Consider the following 15,599-nt stretch of genomic DNA (forward strand, 5'->3'; position numbering starts at 1 on the left):
ACAGCATCCCTCACCGACGGTGTCCACCATCGGGTTCGAGGGTTGCCGCCGCAACAGGCACCGACAACCTTGCGGCTGCAGCTCCGGTAAGCCGCCTCGACAATAGAGGCACGGAACATGGCCCACTCGGACTCAATGTCCTCCACCTCCCCCGGAACATGTTCAAAGTTCTCCCAGAGGTGGGAGTTAAAGCTCCGTCTCACAGGAGACTCTGCCAGACGTTCCCAGCAAACCCTCACAATACGTTTGGGTCTGCCAGGTCTGACCGGCATCCTCCCTCACCGTCGGAGCCAACTCACCACCAGGTAGTGATCAGTGGACAGCTCCGCCCCTCTCTTCACCCGAGTGTCCAAGACATGTGGCCGCAGATCAGATGAGACGATGACAAAGTCAATCATCGAACTGCGGCCTAGGGTGTCCTGGTGCCAAGAGCACATATGGACACCCTTATGCTTGAACATGGTGTTCGTTATGGACAATCCATGACGAGCACAAAAGTCCAACAACAGAACACCACTCGGGTTCAGATCAGGGGGGCCGTTCCTCCCAACCACACCCCTCCAGGTCTCACTGTCATTGCCCATGTGAGCATTGAAGTCCCCCAGCAGAACAAGGGAGTCCCCAGGAGGTGCAATTTCCAGTACCCCCTCCAAGGACTCCAAAAAGGGTGGATAATCTGAACTGCTGTTTGGTGCATAAGGGCCACAGTAAAGTCTGGTTTTATCATTTGAGAAAATTGGCAAAAGTAAAACCTATTCTTTCAAGGCAACAGTTTGAAACAGTAATCCATGCCTTCATTTCATCACGGCTGGATTACTGTAATTCTCTCTATCTCGGAGTCAGCCAGTCCTCACTCGCACGTCTGCAGCTGGTGCAAAATGCTGCTGCACGTCTTTTAACTGGAACACACAAAAGACAGCACATCACACCTGTCCTGGCTTCTCTCCACTGGCTGCCCGTGCATTTTAGAGTTCATTTTAAAATTCTTTTGTTTGTTTTTAAGGTTTTAAATAGTCTTGTCCCCCCTTATTTAACAGAGCTTCTCCCCCATTACACTCCACCTCGGTCACTCAGGTCTGCTGACCAGCTGCTCCTGGTCATCCCCAAGAGTAAGAGGAAGCTTAGAGGAGACAGGGCCTTCTCCGTTAGTGCCCCTAAATTATGGAACACTCTGCCTTTGTACATTCGACAGGCGCCCTCGCTGTCCATTTTTAAAACCCATCTAAAAACTCATCTCTATTCATTGGCCTTCAACCCAACTGAGTCTTGATTTTACTTTATTTTATTGGTGTTGATTTTATCTGTTTAACTTGTTGTTTTATTGTGTTTTAAATTGAGTTGTGTGCTTGGGTTTGTAGCTCTGTTTTTATGCTGTCTTTTATCTTGTTTTTAACTGATGTTTCAGCACTTTGTTTCAGCTATGGCTGTGTTAAAGTGCTTTATAAATAAAGTTGATGATGATGATGATGATAAGCACAAACGACAGTCAGAACCAGTCCCCCCACACGTAGGCGGAGGGAGGCCACCCTCTCATTCACAGGGGTGAACCCCAACACACAGGCACCAAGATGGGGGACAATAAGTATACTCACTCCTGCTTGGCACCTCTCACCAGGGGCAACTCCAGAGTGGAAGAGTGTCCAACCCCTCTCAAGGAAACTGGTTCCAGAGCCAGAGCTATGCGTAGTGGTGAGTCCGACTATTTCTATCCGGAACCTCTCAAACTCACACACCAGCAAAGGCTCCTTCCCCACCAGAGAGATGACATTCCACGTCCCAGTAGCCAGCTTCCATAGCTGAGGATCAGACCACCAGGGTCCTCGGCCACCACCCATCCCACATTGCACCCGACCCCTTTGGCCCCTCCCACAAGTGGTGAGTCCATGGGAAGGTCACCTAGGAACAACTTAGAGTTACCTTTTTGGCCTGTGGGACCCCGGAAGCAGCTGATGGGTACCGGCAGTCCAAGCGACATGCGGCTCGGGTGGTTGCTGAGGCAAAAACTCAGGCATGGGAGGAGTTTGGAGAGGCCCTGGAGAATGACTTCCGCACGGCTTCGAGGCGATTCTGGTCCACCATCCAGCATCTCAGGGGAGGAAAGCGGTACACCACCAACACTGTTTATAGTGGGGGTGGTGTGCTGCTGACCTCCACTCGGGATGTCGTGGGTCGATGGGCAGAATACTTTAAAGACCTCCTCAATCCCACCGGCACGTCTTCCACTAAGGAAGCGGAGCCTGGGGACTCTGGGTCAGGCCCTCCAATCTCTGGTGCTGAGGTCACCGAGGTGGTTAAAAAGCTCCTCGGTGGCAGGGCCCCAGGCGTGGATGAGATTTGCCCGAAGTTCCTTAAGGCTCTGGATGTTTTAGAGTTGTGTTGGCTTACGCGACTCTGCAATATTGCGTGGACATCGGGGGAAGTTCCCCTGGATTGGCAGACCGGGGGGGTGGTTCCCCTATTCTAAAAGCGGGACCGTAGAGTGTGTTCCAACTACAGGGGGATCATGCTCTTAAGCCTCCCTGGTAAGGTCTATTAGGGGGTTCTGGAGAGGAGGGTCCGTCGGATAGTCGAAGCTTGGATTCAGGAGGAGCAGTGCGGTTTTCTTCCTGGTCTTGGAACACTGGACCAGCTCTACACTCTCAGCAGGGTCCTGGAGGGTGCGTGGGAGTTTGCCCATCCGGTCTACATGTGCTTTGTGGACTTGGAGAAGGCGTTCAACCGCGTCCCTCTGGGAACCCTGTGGGAGGTACTCTGGGAGTATGGGGTATTGGGCCCTTTGATACGGGCTGTTAGGTCCCTGTATGACTGTGTCAGAGCCTGGTTCGCATTGCCGGCAGTAAGTCGGGCTTGTTCCCGGTGAGAGTTGGACTCAGCCAAGGTTGCCCTTTGTCACCAATTTTGTTCATAACTTTTATGGACAAAATTTCTAGGCGCAGCCAAGGTGTTGAGGGGATCTGTTTTGGTGGCCTTAGGATTGCTTCTTTGCTTTTTGCAGATGATGTGGTCCTATTGGCTTCATCAGATTGTGATCTACATCTTTCGCTGGAGCGGTTTGCAGACGCGGCTGGGATGAAGATCAGTTCATCCAAATCCAAGGCCATGGTCTTGAGCTGGAAAAGGGTAGAGTGCCCTCTCCAGGTCAGGGAGGAGGTCTTGCCCCAAGTGGAAAAGTTAAAGTATCTTGGGATCTTGTTCATGAATGAGGGAAAAATGGAGCATGAGCTCGATAGGTGGATAGGTGCAGCGTCAGCAGTGAAGCAGGCGCTGTACCGGTCTGTCGTGGTGAAGAGAGAGCTGAGTCAAAAGGCGAAGCTCTCAATTTACCGATCGATCTACGTTCCTACCCTCATCTATGGTCATGAGCTTTGGGTTGTGACCAAAAGAACGAGGTCTCAGATACAAGCGGCCAAAATTAGTTTTCTCCGCAGGGTGTCTGGGCTCTCCCTTAGAGATAGGGTGAGAAGCTCGATCATCCGGGAGGGACTCAGAGTAGAGCCGCTGCTTTTCCACGTCGAGAGAAGCCAGTTGAGGTGGCTCGGTCATCTGTTTAGGATGTCTCCTGGACGCCTCCCTGGTGAGGTGTTCCGGACACGTCCCACCGGGAGGAGACCCAGAGGAAGACCCAGGACACGCTGGAGGGAATATGTTTCTCAGCTGGCCTGGGAACGCCTCGGGATTCCCCTGGAGGAGCTGGACCAAGTGGCTGGGGAGAGGGAAGTCTGGGCTTCTCTACTTAGGCTGCTACCCCTGCGACCCGACTCCGGATAAGCAGAAGAAAATGGATGGATGATTCCTAGGTGAGAGAGAGTGAATGGTTGTTTGTCTTGTTTGTATTTATGTGTCCCTCTGATAGACTGGATACCTATCGAGGGTGTCCCCTGACTCTCTCAGAGTGATGACCGGACTTGGGCACCAGTGAGCCCCGCAACCCGAAAAGGAAAAAGTGGGTTAAGATAAGGGATGGATGGATGGATGTTTGCATACAATAACTCCATCAAACCCACTGAGACCAAACTTTTACATTTTTCTATTGATCTGCTTTTCTGGGCTTTCAATCTCTTTCAGTTGTTTGATTTGGGGGACCAGTCCATTCAGCCTAAGGACATGAAAGGGCAAAGAGCAAGGTTATGATCTCAAAGTTTATCAGTGTAAATGGAAGCAGAAGACTTCATAGGCTTTAAAGAAATGCTGGAACGCAGCAAAGGTCTAATGGACCATACCAGTACAAACCTAAACTGACAGCTGGTTCTCGTGTCAGATGCAGATTCTGATTATCATGAAGATTGTCACGACTGACATGATGATAAGCCCAGTGCAAGGTTGAATGATTGAATGGTGAAAGCCCATTTTCCATAAATTATCATTTGAATGTAGAATTTATCAATTCTGCCAAACATAGTTAGAGTTTTTATACTATTTCTATTATGGTAATATAAAGGGCAATGCTGCGTGTGACGTGCCACAGCAGTGTCTTCTAGTTGTACTGAAAGGATGCATTTTATTTTGAAAACTTCTTTGGTTGCCATTGGTTAGTAGAGTCACATGGTTTAGTTTACAGATCAGTCATTGAAATTTCACAAAATTCACAAATTTCAATCAAAATAAGTAATTTACTTGAATCATCCAGACCCGAAGAGTTTTTTTTCGGGGTGGGGGTTTATGGGGGTGTTTGAGGCTCAAACCCCTCCACCACGGTAAGGTGGCAGCCCAGGGAGGGGGAGGTGGGGGACATTGAGTCCGAGTGGGCCATGTTCCGTGCCTCTATTGTTGAGGTGGCTTACTGGAGCTGCGGCCACAAGGTTGTTGGTGCCTGTCGCGGCGGCAACCCTTGAACCCGGTGGTGGACACCGTCAGTGAGGGATGCTGTCAGGCTGAAGAAGGAGTCCTATTGGGCCTATTTGGCTTATGCAACTCTGCAATATTGCGTGGACATCAGGGGAAGTTCTCCTGGATTGACAGACCGGGGTGGTGGTCCCCCTATTCAAAAAGGGGGACTGTAAGTCAGGCTTGTTCCCGGTGAGAGTTGGACTCCGCCAAGGTTGCCCTTTGCCATCGATTCTGTTCATAACTTTTATGGACAAAATTTCTAGGCGCAGCCAAGGTGTTGAGGGGATCTGTTTTGGTGGCCTTAGGATTGCTTCTTTGCTTTTTGCAGATGATGTGGTCCTATTGGCTTCATCAGATTGTGATCTACAGCTTTCGCTGGAGTGGTTCGCAGATGCGGCTGGGATGAAGATCAGTTCCTCCAAATCCAAGGCCATGGTCTTGAGCCGGAAAAGGGTAGAGTGCCCTCTCCGGGTTAGGGAGGAGGTCCTGCCCCAAGTGGAGGAGTTCAAGTATCTTGGGGGTCTTGTTCACGAATGAGGGAAAAATGGAGCGTGAGATCGATAGATGGATAGGTGCAGCGTCTACAGTGAAGCAGGCGCTGTACAGGTCTGTCGTGGTGAAGAGAGAGCTGAGTCAAAAGGCGAAGCTCTCAATTTACCGATCGATCTACGTTCCCACCCTCATCTATGGTCATGAGATTTGGGTTGTGACTGAAAGAACAAGATCTCAGATACAAGCGGCCAAAAGGAGTTTTCTCTGCAGGGTGTCTGGGCTCTCCCTTAGAGACAGGGTGAGAAGCTCGATCATCTGGGAGGGACTCAGAGTAGAGCCGCTGCTTCTCTATGTCGAGAGGAGTCAGTTGAGGTGGCTCGGGCATCTGTTTAGGATGCCTCCTGGACGCCTCCCTGGTGAGGTGTTCTGGACACATCCCACCGGGAGGAGACCCAGAGGAAGACCCAGGACACGCTGGAGGGACTATGTTTCTCAACTGGCCTGGGAACGCCTCGGGATTCCCTCGGAGGAGCTGGACCAAGTGGCTGGGGAGAGGGAAGTCTGGGCTTCTCTACTTAGGCTGCTACCCCCGCGACCCAACTCCAGATAAGCGGAAGAAAATGAATGGATGGATGGATGGATGGGTGTTTGTCTTGCTGCTTGTTTATTTTTATTTTCTGGTTGACGCCATCGTTCCTGCATATGTCCCATGTCCCTTGTGAGTTGCAGGTATGTCCTAATGAATCTCTGTTTATTGTCCCCCCACCAATAATCAAGTGGCGTTTTGGCTCTTGAACTCATATTCATCTTTGGATATCAAACCCAAATGGTTTTAGCCTACAGCTTAAGGAAAGGGTCAGGCCTCAGTGTTCCAGTACTTACAGAGGAAAGTGTACTTATACACAGTATATTTCTCACATAAACTTTAGTGGAAATGATGAGAACTAGACAAATAAACAAGATATCGGGTCATACCATTATCAGCTGGTTTTTGAAGGAATCGTTTGCAGTGGCTGTCGTGCGTACAGTTATACTTCTTCCCACTCTGGACAACAAACAAAAAGGTGTGTTTATTTATTTATTATGATACTTATTTACTTTTACAAATAGATCAAATCAAATGATCCATGTCAAAAAGATGCCAGTCCACAGCTATTTGTAACCCCACGTCCTCCTGTCCAGAACAACACACAATGTAATTTCAGGTTTCTCTTTGTTTTCTAAAAATAAATAAATGAATAAAAGCAAGTCATCACCCAGCAACTCTTCTGAAATATGATTTGTGTTACTTTGACTTTGTACATGTTGATGTTTGTGAGTTAGCTTTGAAACTACAACAGTATTATCCTATCTTAATGCCCAGGGGGCTGCAGAATTGGTCAAATGTTTTAGGTCAGATGTCCAACTTGCTACTCACAGAAACAGCCTGAGGACAACCAAGGTCAAAGTGGTTCAGAAAAAGGATCGTAAGCTCAATCATCCATTTGAAAACATTTGATTGTTGTACATGATGATTGATTGTTTTGGATGAGTGTATTTTGCACGTGTTCAAAGTCTACTTCAGAGATTCCCACAGGAGGTTGGCTTGAAACAGCAGTGAAGGCTACCTGTGGGACAGATCTGGTTGGCAGGCCGCAGACTGAGGAAGTCCTCTGGATGGAGGATGAAACGTTTCTCACTTAAAGAAACTGGTCCAGATGACACGATTCAAACTTTTTGTTGTCATCTACCTGGATGATTGAGCTTACGACACTTTGTCTGAACAGGGCTGTTTTAGTACTGTGGCATAATCTGTATGCTGACTGAAAACTTCATGGAGATTATAATTGTGCATTGAGTACATCTGCAGTACAGTTGTTTAGGTAGATTTTCTTTCAAGGATTTTAAAAATGAAACCATTATAGAATATTTGTCAGTTTTAGATGAAAAAATTGGTTCCAAAGTATTATTTTTATCTATGTACATATGTATGTTTACAGCATTTTTAATTTACAGCAACTTGAAAGCTTGTGGAACATAACCATGTGAAAGAAACAGACTGGTTCATAAAAGTTTAAATATCTTTAAAAGGTTGAGTTGGTATGGGGTCTTTACAAACGTGTAAAGGGTTTGGGAGTCCTGATTAATACCAGTAATTAGGCTAAACCAGTGAGCAAGAAACAGTGTAGGTGTCAGAAGTAAAACTACCTCAGGTGGTTCCAGAGAAGCTACACCTGATGGAAGGAAATGGTTGAATGAGTTCTTTCTAATCGTCACAATTTGTTGTTAAAATATATATATATATATTTGACTGGTAAAAGTTAATGGAACATGTTGCTCAATAAAAGGGTGGTTCTTAGTCAACCTGACATCAGCATTTAAAATAAACCTCGGCTTGTTTTTATTTTTGTCCACTAGCTGTTTTTAAATGATTCTACTATAGGAGTCGTGGAAACTAATGGTGTAAACCCACTGAAGTGACCGTAATAGAAGCTAACCTCAGGGCAGTATCCTTGGACTTGGTTCTCTGTGGTAATCATTTTAGTGATGATGCAGAAGACTGAGCCTCCCTGCAGAAAGTGCACATAAGTATTACTGCATGCCGCTGTCAGTCTGCCTCAGTCCACCCGTCTATACATCCTGCCATACCTGCGTTGGGGTGACGTAGTCTGCAACATCCATGACCCTGTTATTGTATACTCCAAAACCTTTGACCTTGGTCATAACCGAAGACTCAATTGCGGTGTCTCTCACCTGGTAGGCCTTTTCCCAAAGAAACACCCACCTGAAACATACAAATAAAAACACAAAAATTTGGCAAAATTACATTTTAGGTCTAAAAAATACAATGAAAACATAAACTTACAAATATAATATTAATTTCCAGTCACAAATTACAAAGTACTGAGAAATATAACGCTAAAGCGAGGCCATGTACTGTAATTGTTCAAATTTTTTTTTTTTTATTTATTAATCAGTGTAAATGTTGCATTTTTGGATTAAAAGTATTGAGTCTGTTATGTCAGGTCAGACAGAAGAAGTTCAAATGAGAAGACATCATGGAAACAAAAGCCCATAGAAGATTAATATACACTGGTAATTGCAAATACTGTAGATATAAATGCATACTGCCCTCAGACAGATTACCATAATAATGCAGTAATTCTTAAAGTTAGGACTTTAATTTAAATCCAAACCAAACAACATGTCAATATAGACCCATCCCATATTATATTATATTATATTATATGTTATATTATTTATTAGTTATTAGCTTTGTCAAAAATGGCATACTTTGACTTTTTCATGAATTCTAGTCTGAGATTAGGATATAAGCACGACTATGATGATGCTGTTGAAATATTTGTCTTCTTCTCGTTGTCAGCCATAAGAACAGAAGCTGGAAGTTGAAGCCATCAGGAACACACGCCACCTGCAGGCGGACGGCGTTACTACGCTTAGGTCCAGCACTTCCATGTAAAAAAAATTGGACATTTTTTCTGACAAAAAAAAAACAAATGAACACTTTATTTCAGGTATTGGTTTTTGTTTATTTGTATAGTTTTAATTGCTCTCCTGTATTCTCAAATATGCTTTTAAAAAGTTGAGCTTTAATAATTTATTTCAGTGTAAAAAGTGTCATGTTGCACCGGGATCCACAGCCTGAACCTGCTGTTCAGATGGAATGGAGTGAGCGAGAGACGTTGTTTAAAATGTCTTTATGACAACTTGACATTTTAAACAACGTCAACTTTGCAATAAAGGTGTCATGATTTACTAAATGACACTTAATGACATCAGTCATAAACATTCATAAAGACTCGGTCATGTTCATGACAGGTGTTATGTCCGTGTTATTCACACCCCTTCAAACAAAGTGTCACCCATTCAGACACTGATGGGACACACGGGTTCAGTGTCTTGCCCGGGGGCACTTCAACTTGTGACTGCTGGTGGAATCAAACCCCCAACTCTCCAACTGAAGGCCGACTGTTCTATCCACTCAGCCTCAGCTGCTGCCATTTTACAAATTAAGGAGTAATTCAAACTTTTTTTGTTTTCGTGTTAACAATGATTTTCTATGTGTATCTCCAGCTGGTTGGGAATAACTTACTAGATAAAACTGAGTCATGTTATATTTTCTCTGATTCCTGCATATGATCCTGCACACGTCACGTATACGTTTAGAGCAGATGTGTTAAAGGGTTGGAGCTCCCTGAAGGGTTCTGAATCACCACGGCTGAAATGAACCAGAGACTGGACCAGAGAAAGAAACTGGAACCACAGCTAATGGGTCTGCACTGACACAAATATTAAAGTTATAAACTAGAATTTTTTTTTATTTCAAGTGAGGTATCTACTATTTAGTACACGGTGAATTATTTGTCTGTTATAGTAATACAAAGTTATATTTCAGTGCATGAAATTGTTTTAAATAATCTCAACAATCCAGGTACAAATCCAACTGTGTTCAGTCAGGTCATCTGGACGGTTTCTTTTTTTTTTGCTGAGACCTTTCACCTTCATCCAAAAGATAAAAGTTTTAAGGATATTTGAGAATATAATTTTTTTCATGCAATCACCAACCACTGACTTAATTTACTTAAAAGGATCTGCACAATGTACTGACTAATGCACAGTTCTTGTTGACTTCAGTCGGACCAGTTTAACCTCTGAGAGTTATTAATAATAATAATAAACTGTATTTCTATTGCACCTTCCAGCAACGCCTCGCACTGACCAAAGTGCTTTACAAGATAAAACAAATAAAAGCAGGACGCAATAAATCAATGCAAATTAAAAACACAGCCAGAATAAAAGAACGAGATCAAAGATGTTCACTCACCCAATGAAGTAAGAAATGATGATGAGTTGGACGATCCGGTTGATAATTCCAATGGTCCAGCTCTTCACAACCACTGATTTAGTCGTTTCATAAGTGAAGAAGTTCTTTACGCACGACCACATCTTTGCAGTGAGTGGATCTTCTCTCAGAAAGAGGCTTCTCTTCCCACTGAAGTTTGTGTCCTGCAGCTCGGTGAGTCTCGGCGCTCTCCTCCTCGTCACTTTAAACTTCACATGTCACAACGATCAGCGAGGAGATAAACAGCTTTCATTTTCTTTGTCCATCCGCCTCCACTCGTCCTGTCTCCTCTTTCATCCTGGTGCGGTTTATCATTGGTCCTCCTTCCAGCATCCACAGCCTCCTAATCAGCCCCTCCCTCCCCGTGAATGCATTCAGCTGTTTGCACAGCCTTCAGACAAAAACTAAAGCTCAACTTCAGCTCTTTTAACCTTTGAATGCAGAACTGACAGCATTTTGATTTAGTTTGGTCTCCAAACGTCTTTCAGTCGCCTCTGTTGTTTGAGTTTCTAAAAACATTTGGAGCAAAGATTTGGTTCATTCCTTAAAACATTTAAATGTCATTTAAATTACACATGAAAGCGTCTAGCGTTCCTTGAAGTATTTGTATCTCACATTCCACCGTTCATGTCAGAATATAAATCATCTTATGTTAAGAAATCATCGAGTTGTGGACATTTCAGTCAAATGCCATGAATGAGGTTATGTGCAATCTTGTGAAAGTATGAAATATTGTCAGATGTAATATTTAATAATAATTTAATTTAATTATATTATATATTATAATTATATTTATATACATTTTTTCTTTTTTCTTCTTCTTCTTTCGGCTGCTCCCTATTTTAGGGGTCGCCACAGCGAACTAAGTCGCACGAAGACTCGGCAGTTATAATTATTTTTATATTAATGAAATTGATATAATTATTATTCATATATATTTATTATTTATATATTATATATATTTATAATTATGATATTTAATACTGTAATCAGTAAATCAAATATATAATTAATAAAATAAATTATTAATAACAAAATAAATATTAATTATATCCATTTAATTATATTTATATTAATTTAAATTAATGTAATTATGGTTTATTGTTATTAATAATTTATTTATAATTAATACTTTATTTTATTAGTTGTATATATATATATGTATATTTTTACAATTTGATTTATTAATTACAGTGTTAATTATCATAATATAATGTTAATATTTAAAGATAATAATTTGATTTCATAATTCTCAGAGAACGTGTTGAGGATGATGCTCAGCTTCTACCACACTGAAAATTAACTTTAAATCAAAGAAACTGGCTGACCTAAAGGCGTTTTGCGTGGTTTCTAAGCTCAGGTGGTTGTGGCGGCCATCTTGAATTGGATTGACTTAAAGTGAACCGGTCATAGATGCAGGTCTGAGTACCTGTTGAGAGGTTCATGAGATATTTTACTAAAGCTACTCAAACACACGCACAAACACAGTTAAAAGGTGTTCAGAAGTCTGTGCTAAGTGATTTTTACTGAATGGCTGCTGCGACCTGAAAGGCTTTTTTTTGGACAAGTGGGACGTCGTCATTCCAAGAAAAGTCGTGATGTTTCTCGTGGAGGACAGACGTGTTTGTTCCATGTCAGTCATGAAGATGGAGCTCCTGTGTGAGGAGCCCTTATTGATGGCATCCATGCCTCTTCAACTCACTTTTAACTTTACAGGTCCGTGCCTCAAAACTTTAAATAACTTTTCTTTGTGACCAAACGTCTCTGTGAAAACAGTCAAATGAACAAGACGGTGATTGTCCTGTTGCTCAAAAGTCCAGGAAGAAAATTCTAACAATGTTGAGTCCGGTCCTCTGGATGGATTCTTGTTGTGGAAACGTTTCCTTCTTCAGTCTGGACAGTGATGCAGTAACAGCAATGTAAGAGTAACTGTAACTGTCCCCCTCTAAGAGTATCACTCAGCCCTCTGTGAATAGCAAGCGGACATAAGTTAACTGGTCACCATTAACTTCACACAGACTCTCCCACTGGTACATCTTCATCTTTAAATCACTTCTTGGTCTGCTGCCTTCATACATCTCCTCCTACATGTCTCTGTGTGAGTGCAGCTACAGTGTGCGCTCTCAGGACATCATTACCTGCAGTGTTCCTTCAGTGAGGACTGAACTAGACAACAGGACCTTCTCCTACTCCGCTCCTGTTTCCTGGAATATCTTGTAAAAACACCTGAAGCTCTCGACCTTGACCTCTCTAAGTGGCTTCAAACATCTGATAAGTTCCTGTTTTTAGTTTTCTACATCGCTTTACTATCTTGCTGTTTTTATTTCTTTTTTATACCATTTTCTTTTATTTGTTCTTCTCAACTTGTAGTATCCTTTATGATTGTCCACTGTTGTCATCACTCTTTGTTAAAATCAGGTCTCTCTTGTAAATGAGTCCCTGAGGCTCAATGGGATCAACCTGTAGAAATAAAGCTTGAATGAATTAGGGCACTAACGATCATCCGTTAGGCTGATGGTCCTCATTTTACATGGGAACCAACCGGCAGATCGGTTGATGCACTATGAGAAGGTGCTGCTTTGTTGCAGCTCCTCAGACTGAAGAAGTCTTTTGGATAAAAGATGAAGCTCATACTATTACTGGGACAATAATAGTACTGGGCGTACTTTTCTGTGAATAATGAAGCGTCCTGTGTCTTCATCCATGATGTGATGATCTTGATGCTCACGATCTTCGTAATGAATCAAAACAAAAAGTATTGTGACATTGAAGTTCAGCTTGAAATGTTCTGAATGATTTTCCTTGCTCTTTTATCTACACCTGATCAACTTGAACATTTGGCTTTGTGCTCACATCGTGACAGTTTGTCTGCAGTCCCACCAACCTTACTCGTTTTAACAATACTGTCAGCTGTGCTCCAAATCTGTCCGTCACATTTTTGCATATCTTTGCAAAATAAATACCAAATGCATTATTTTGAAAACGTTACTTTTATTCTATCTCATGCTGATGACACACAGATATACAATAAACAACTGCTTTAACTGTATCACTTTTCATAAGAAGTGAAGCATTGTTTAATGAGCTGCAAAGTACCAACAAATGCGTCCACGTCTGCGCTTTATAACACGACTTCCATTAAACAGCCCGTTCAATGAGAGAAACCGCATCAAGTGCGCGGTGGACCGCAGAGAGTGGAGAAGTAATTTTGTGCAAAAGGCAGCTGTTAGCCGCGTGGTTCAGTCTCCACTTCTAATACATGTCTAACCATATCCAGAAAATAACGTTAGGCATTGATTCACTTACAGCAGCTTTTAGGCTAATCGTATCAAAACCCACCGAGCACTTCCATTAAACACGAGCCACTCATGAAGAGTTAGTGATGGATAAGAACCACACGCTTGTCATGTCTTTATTTTTGTCTGGCTTCATGAAAACTATCAAGAAAATACGTTGAGAGCTCTTCTGTGCATGATAACAGTGGCTCAAAGGAAAAAGTCACTTTGTGCTGTGTGCAGTCTGACGTCGGTAATGGAGCCTGCGTGGTTTCTGGTGTCACTACATTAGACTTACAGGATGTTTTATCGTGCAGTCACAGCCTAATGTGGCGTCAGTATTTGGAGGCAGGGTTTGGTTTTGTCATAACAAGCTGAGCGTCCTGAACTTAACGTACTTGCCGCCGTACACGTCTCACCGCCGTATAAGTCGCATCTGTTCAAAACCGTCTAATAAAGTGGAAAAAAACATAAATATGTCGCTTCGCAGCTTAAGTCGCATCTGTTCAAAAACGTCTAATAAAGTGGAAAAAACATAAATATGTCGCTTCGCAGCATAAGTCGCATCTGTTCAAAAACGTCTAATAAAGTGGAAAAAAACATAAATATGTCGCTTCGCAGCATAAGTCGCATCTGTTCAAAAACGTCTAATAAAGTGGAAAAAAACATAAATATGTCGCTTCGCAGCATAAGTAGCATCTGTTATTCGTCACCGCTGACCACCCGGAAACGTGGGCCGGTGTTGTGCAAAAAATTGATTGGCTGCTAAATGGTGGCCGTGAGAGCGTGCACAGGAAGACTTTAACAAGAGTTTAACAAGATTATCAATTAAAAACAATTATTTGTTTGCTCGACATTATAGCAAAGGTGTTGAACTTTTCCTTAATAAAAGCACTTTGACGGTCAAATCAGCTTCATATCAAAAGCCAATCTGCGGCTGTGGAAGCGCACAGAAAGAGGACTCGCTGTTAATTTCTTTGAAATATAACAAGATAACCACCTAAAAACAATTATTTGTTCGCTCGACATTATAGCGAAGATGTATCTCAGTTGAACTTTTCCTTAATAAATTCACTTTAATGCTCAAATCAGCTGAATTTCACCTGGGCGGCGCAGTGAAATGCAGCTGATTTGACGTTTGCTCCAGAATTCCTGGAGCGAGATGTAGGTGGCCTGTATGGCAAACCAAGTGTCTCATTAATAGCCACTTTTACCTATTAATGAGACACTTGGCTTGCCATATTAGTCTACCACCCTCTAGTGGCTGAAAATGGTAGTGTTCAATACCAACATAGTCCATGCTCAATAATCCAGGTGTACAATCCAACAATTTTCAGTCAGGTCATCTGGACAGAAAAAAAAAAGAAACTGTCCAGATGACCTGACTGAAAATTGTTGGATTGTATACCTGGATTATTGAGCATGGACTTTGTTGGTTTTGAACCAGTTTGACATGACTGTCGACGAGGGAGAGGGCCGGCACCGGCTGAGGGGGCGTGCCAAAGACACCATTTTAGCACCAACATAACTGGTTTGTTCCTCTTTGGAGTAAGCTGTTTGGGGGAAGAATCAGTTTTGTGTTGTGTTTCCTTGACTGATGAAGCCTTCTGGATGGAAGGTGAAACGTTTCAGAAAAAAAAACAAAAAAACTGTCCAGATGACCTGACTGAAAATTGTTGGGTAGTGTTCAATATTCTCCATGTTAGAATGAATGAAATTGTCAGATCTCAGCCAAAAACTGTGTTATAAATATGTGGAAAAAAACATAAATAAGTCATTTTGCTGTATAAGTCACTGGACATGGTAATTTATGCAAAAACGGTGTGACTTGTACAGCGAAAAATATGGTAATGCTGTTACATGTTCTATGAGTCTGTTAGGATCTCACCTTCAGACTCCTGAACTGAATTTATTTATGTAAAGTACTGCGTAACATATAAGTATATATGTGTCATTACTGTATATTATCCTGATTTTTTTAAAATACATGGAATTAAATGTATTATCCCTGCAAAATATTTGTTGATGTTGTTGCTAGTGTTTTTTTTTATATTCACACCGGGGTGTGGCAAATCATGATCTAGGTGTCAAGGTTCAAACAATTTTCAAGCTCTTTCAATATTTCATTTTGAAACAAACTGGAAATATTTCACTGTAGCTTC

The 15,599-nt window shown here is 42.6% G+C and overlaps 1 protein-coding gene across 1 annotated transcript in view; it reads right to left on the reverse strand.

The window, feature by feature from the left end:
- LOC119423019 (P2X purinoceptor 3-like) overlaps positions 1-10,266 on the reverse strand; it is a 25,906-nt gene extending 15,640 nt beyond the window's left edge. Inside the window, 4 exon segments of the mRNA XM_037690431.1 lie at positions 6,295-6,364; positions 7,797-7,868; positions 7,948-8,083; positions 10,145-10,266. Coding sequence (XP_037546359.1) covers positions 6,295-6,364; positions 7,797-7,868; positions 7,948-8,083; positions 10,145-10,266 — 400 coding nt within the window.
- Between the last annotated feature and the right edge of the window lie 5,333 nt (positions 10,267-15,599).

This window comes from Nematolebias whitei, chromosome 16 (genome assembly GCF_014905685.2).
Source record: "Nematolebias whitei isolate Nwh7 chromosome 16, NemWhi1, whole genome shotgun sequence".
Classification (NCBI taxonomy): Eukaryota; Metazoa; Chordata; class Actinopteri; order Cyprinodontiformes; family Rivulidae; genus Nematolebias; species Nematolebias whitei.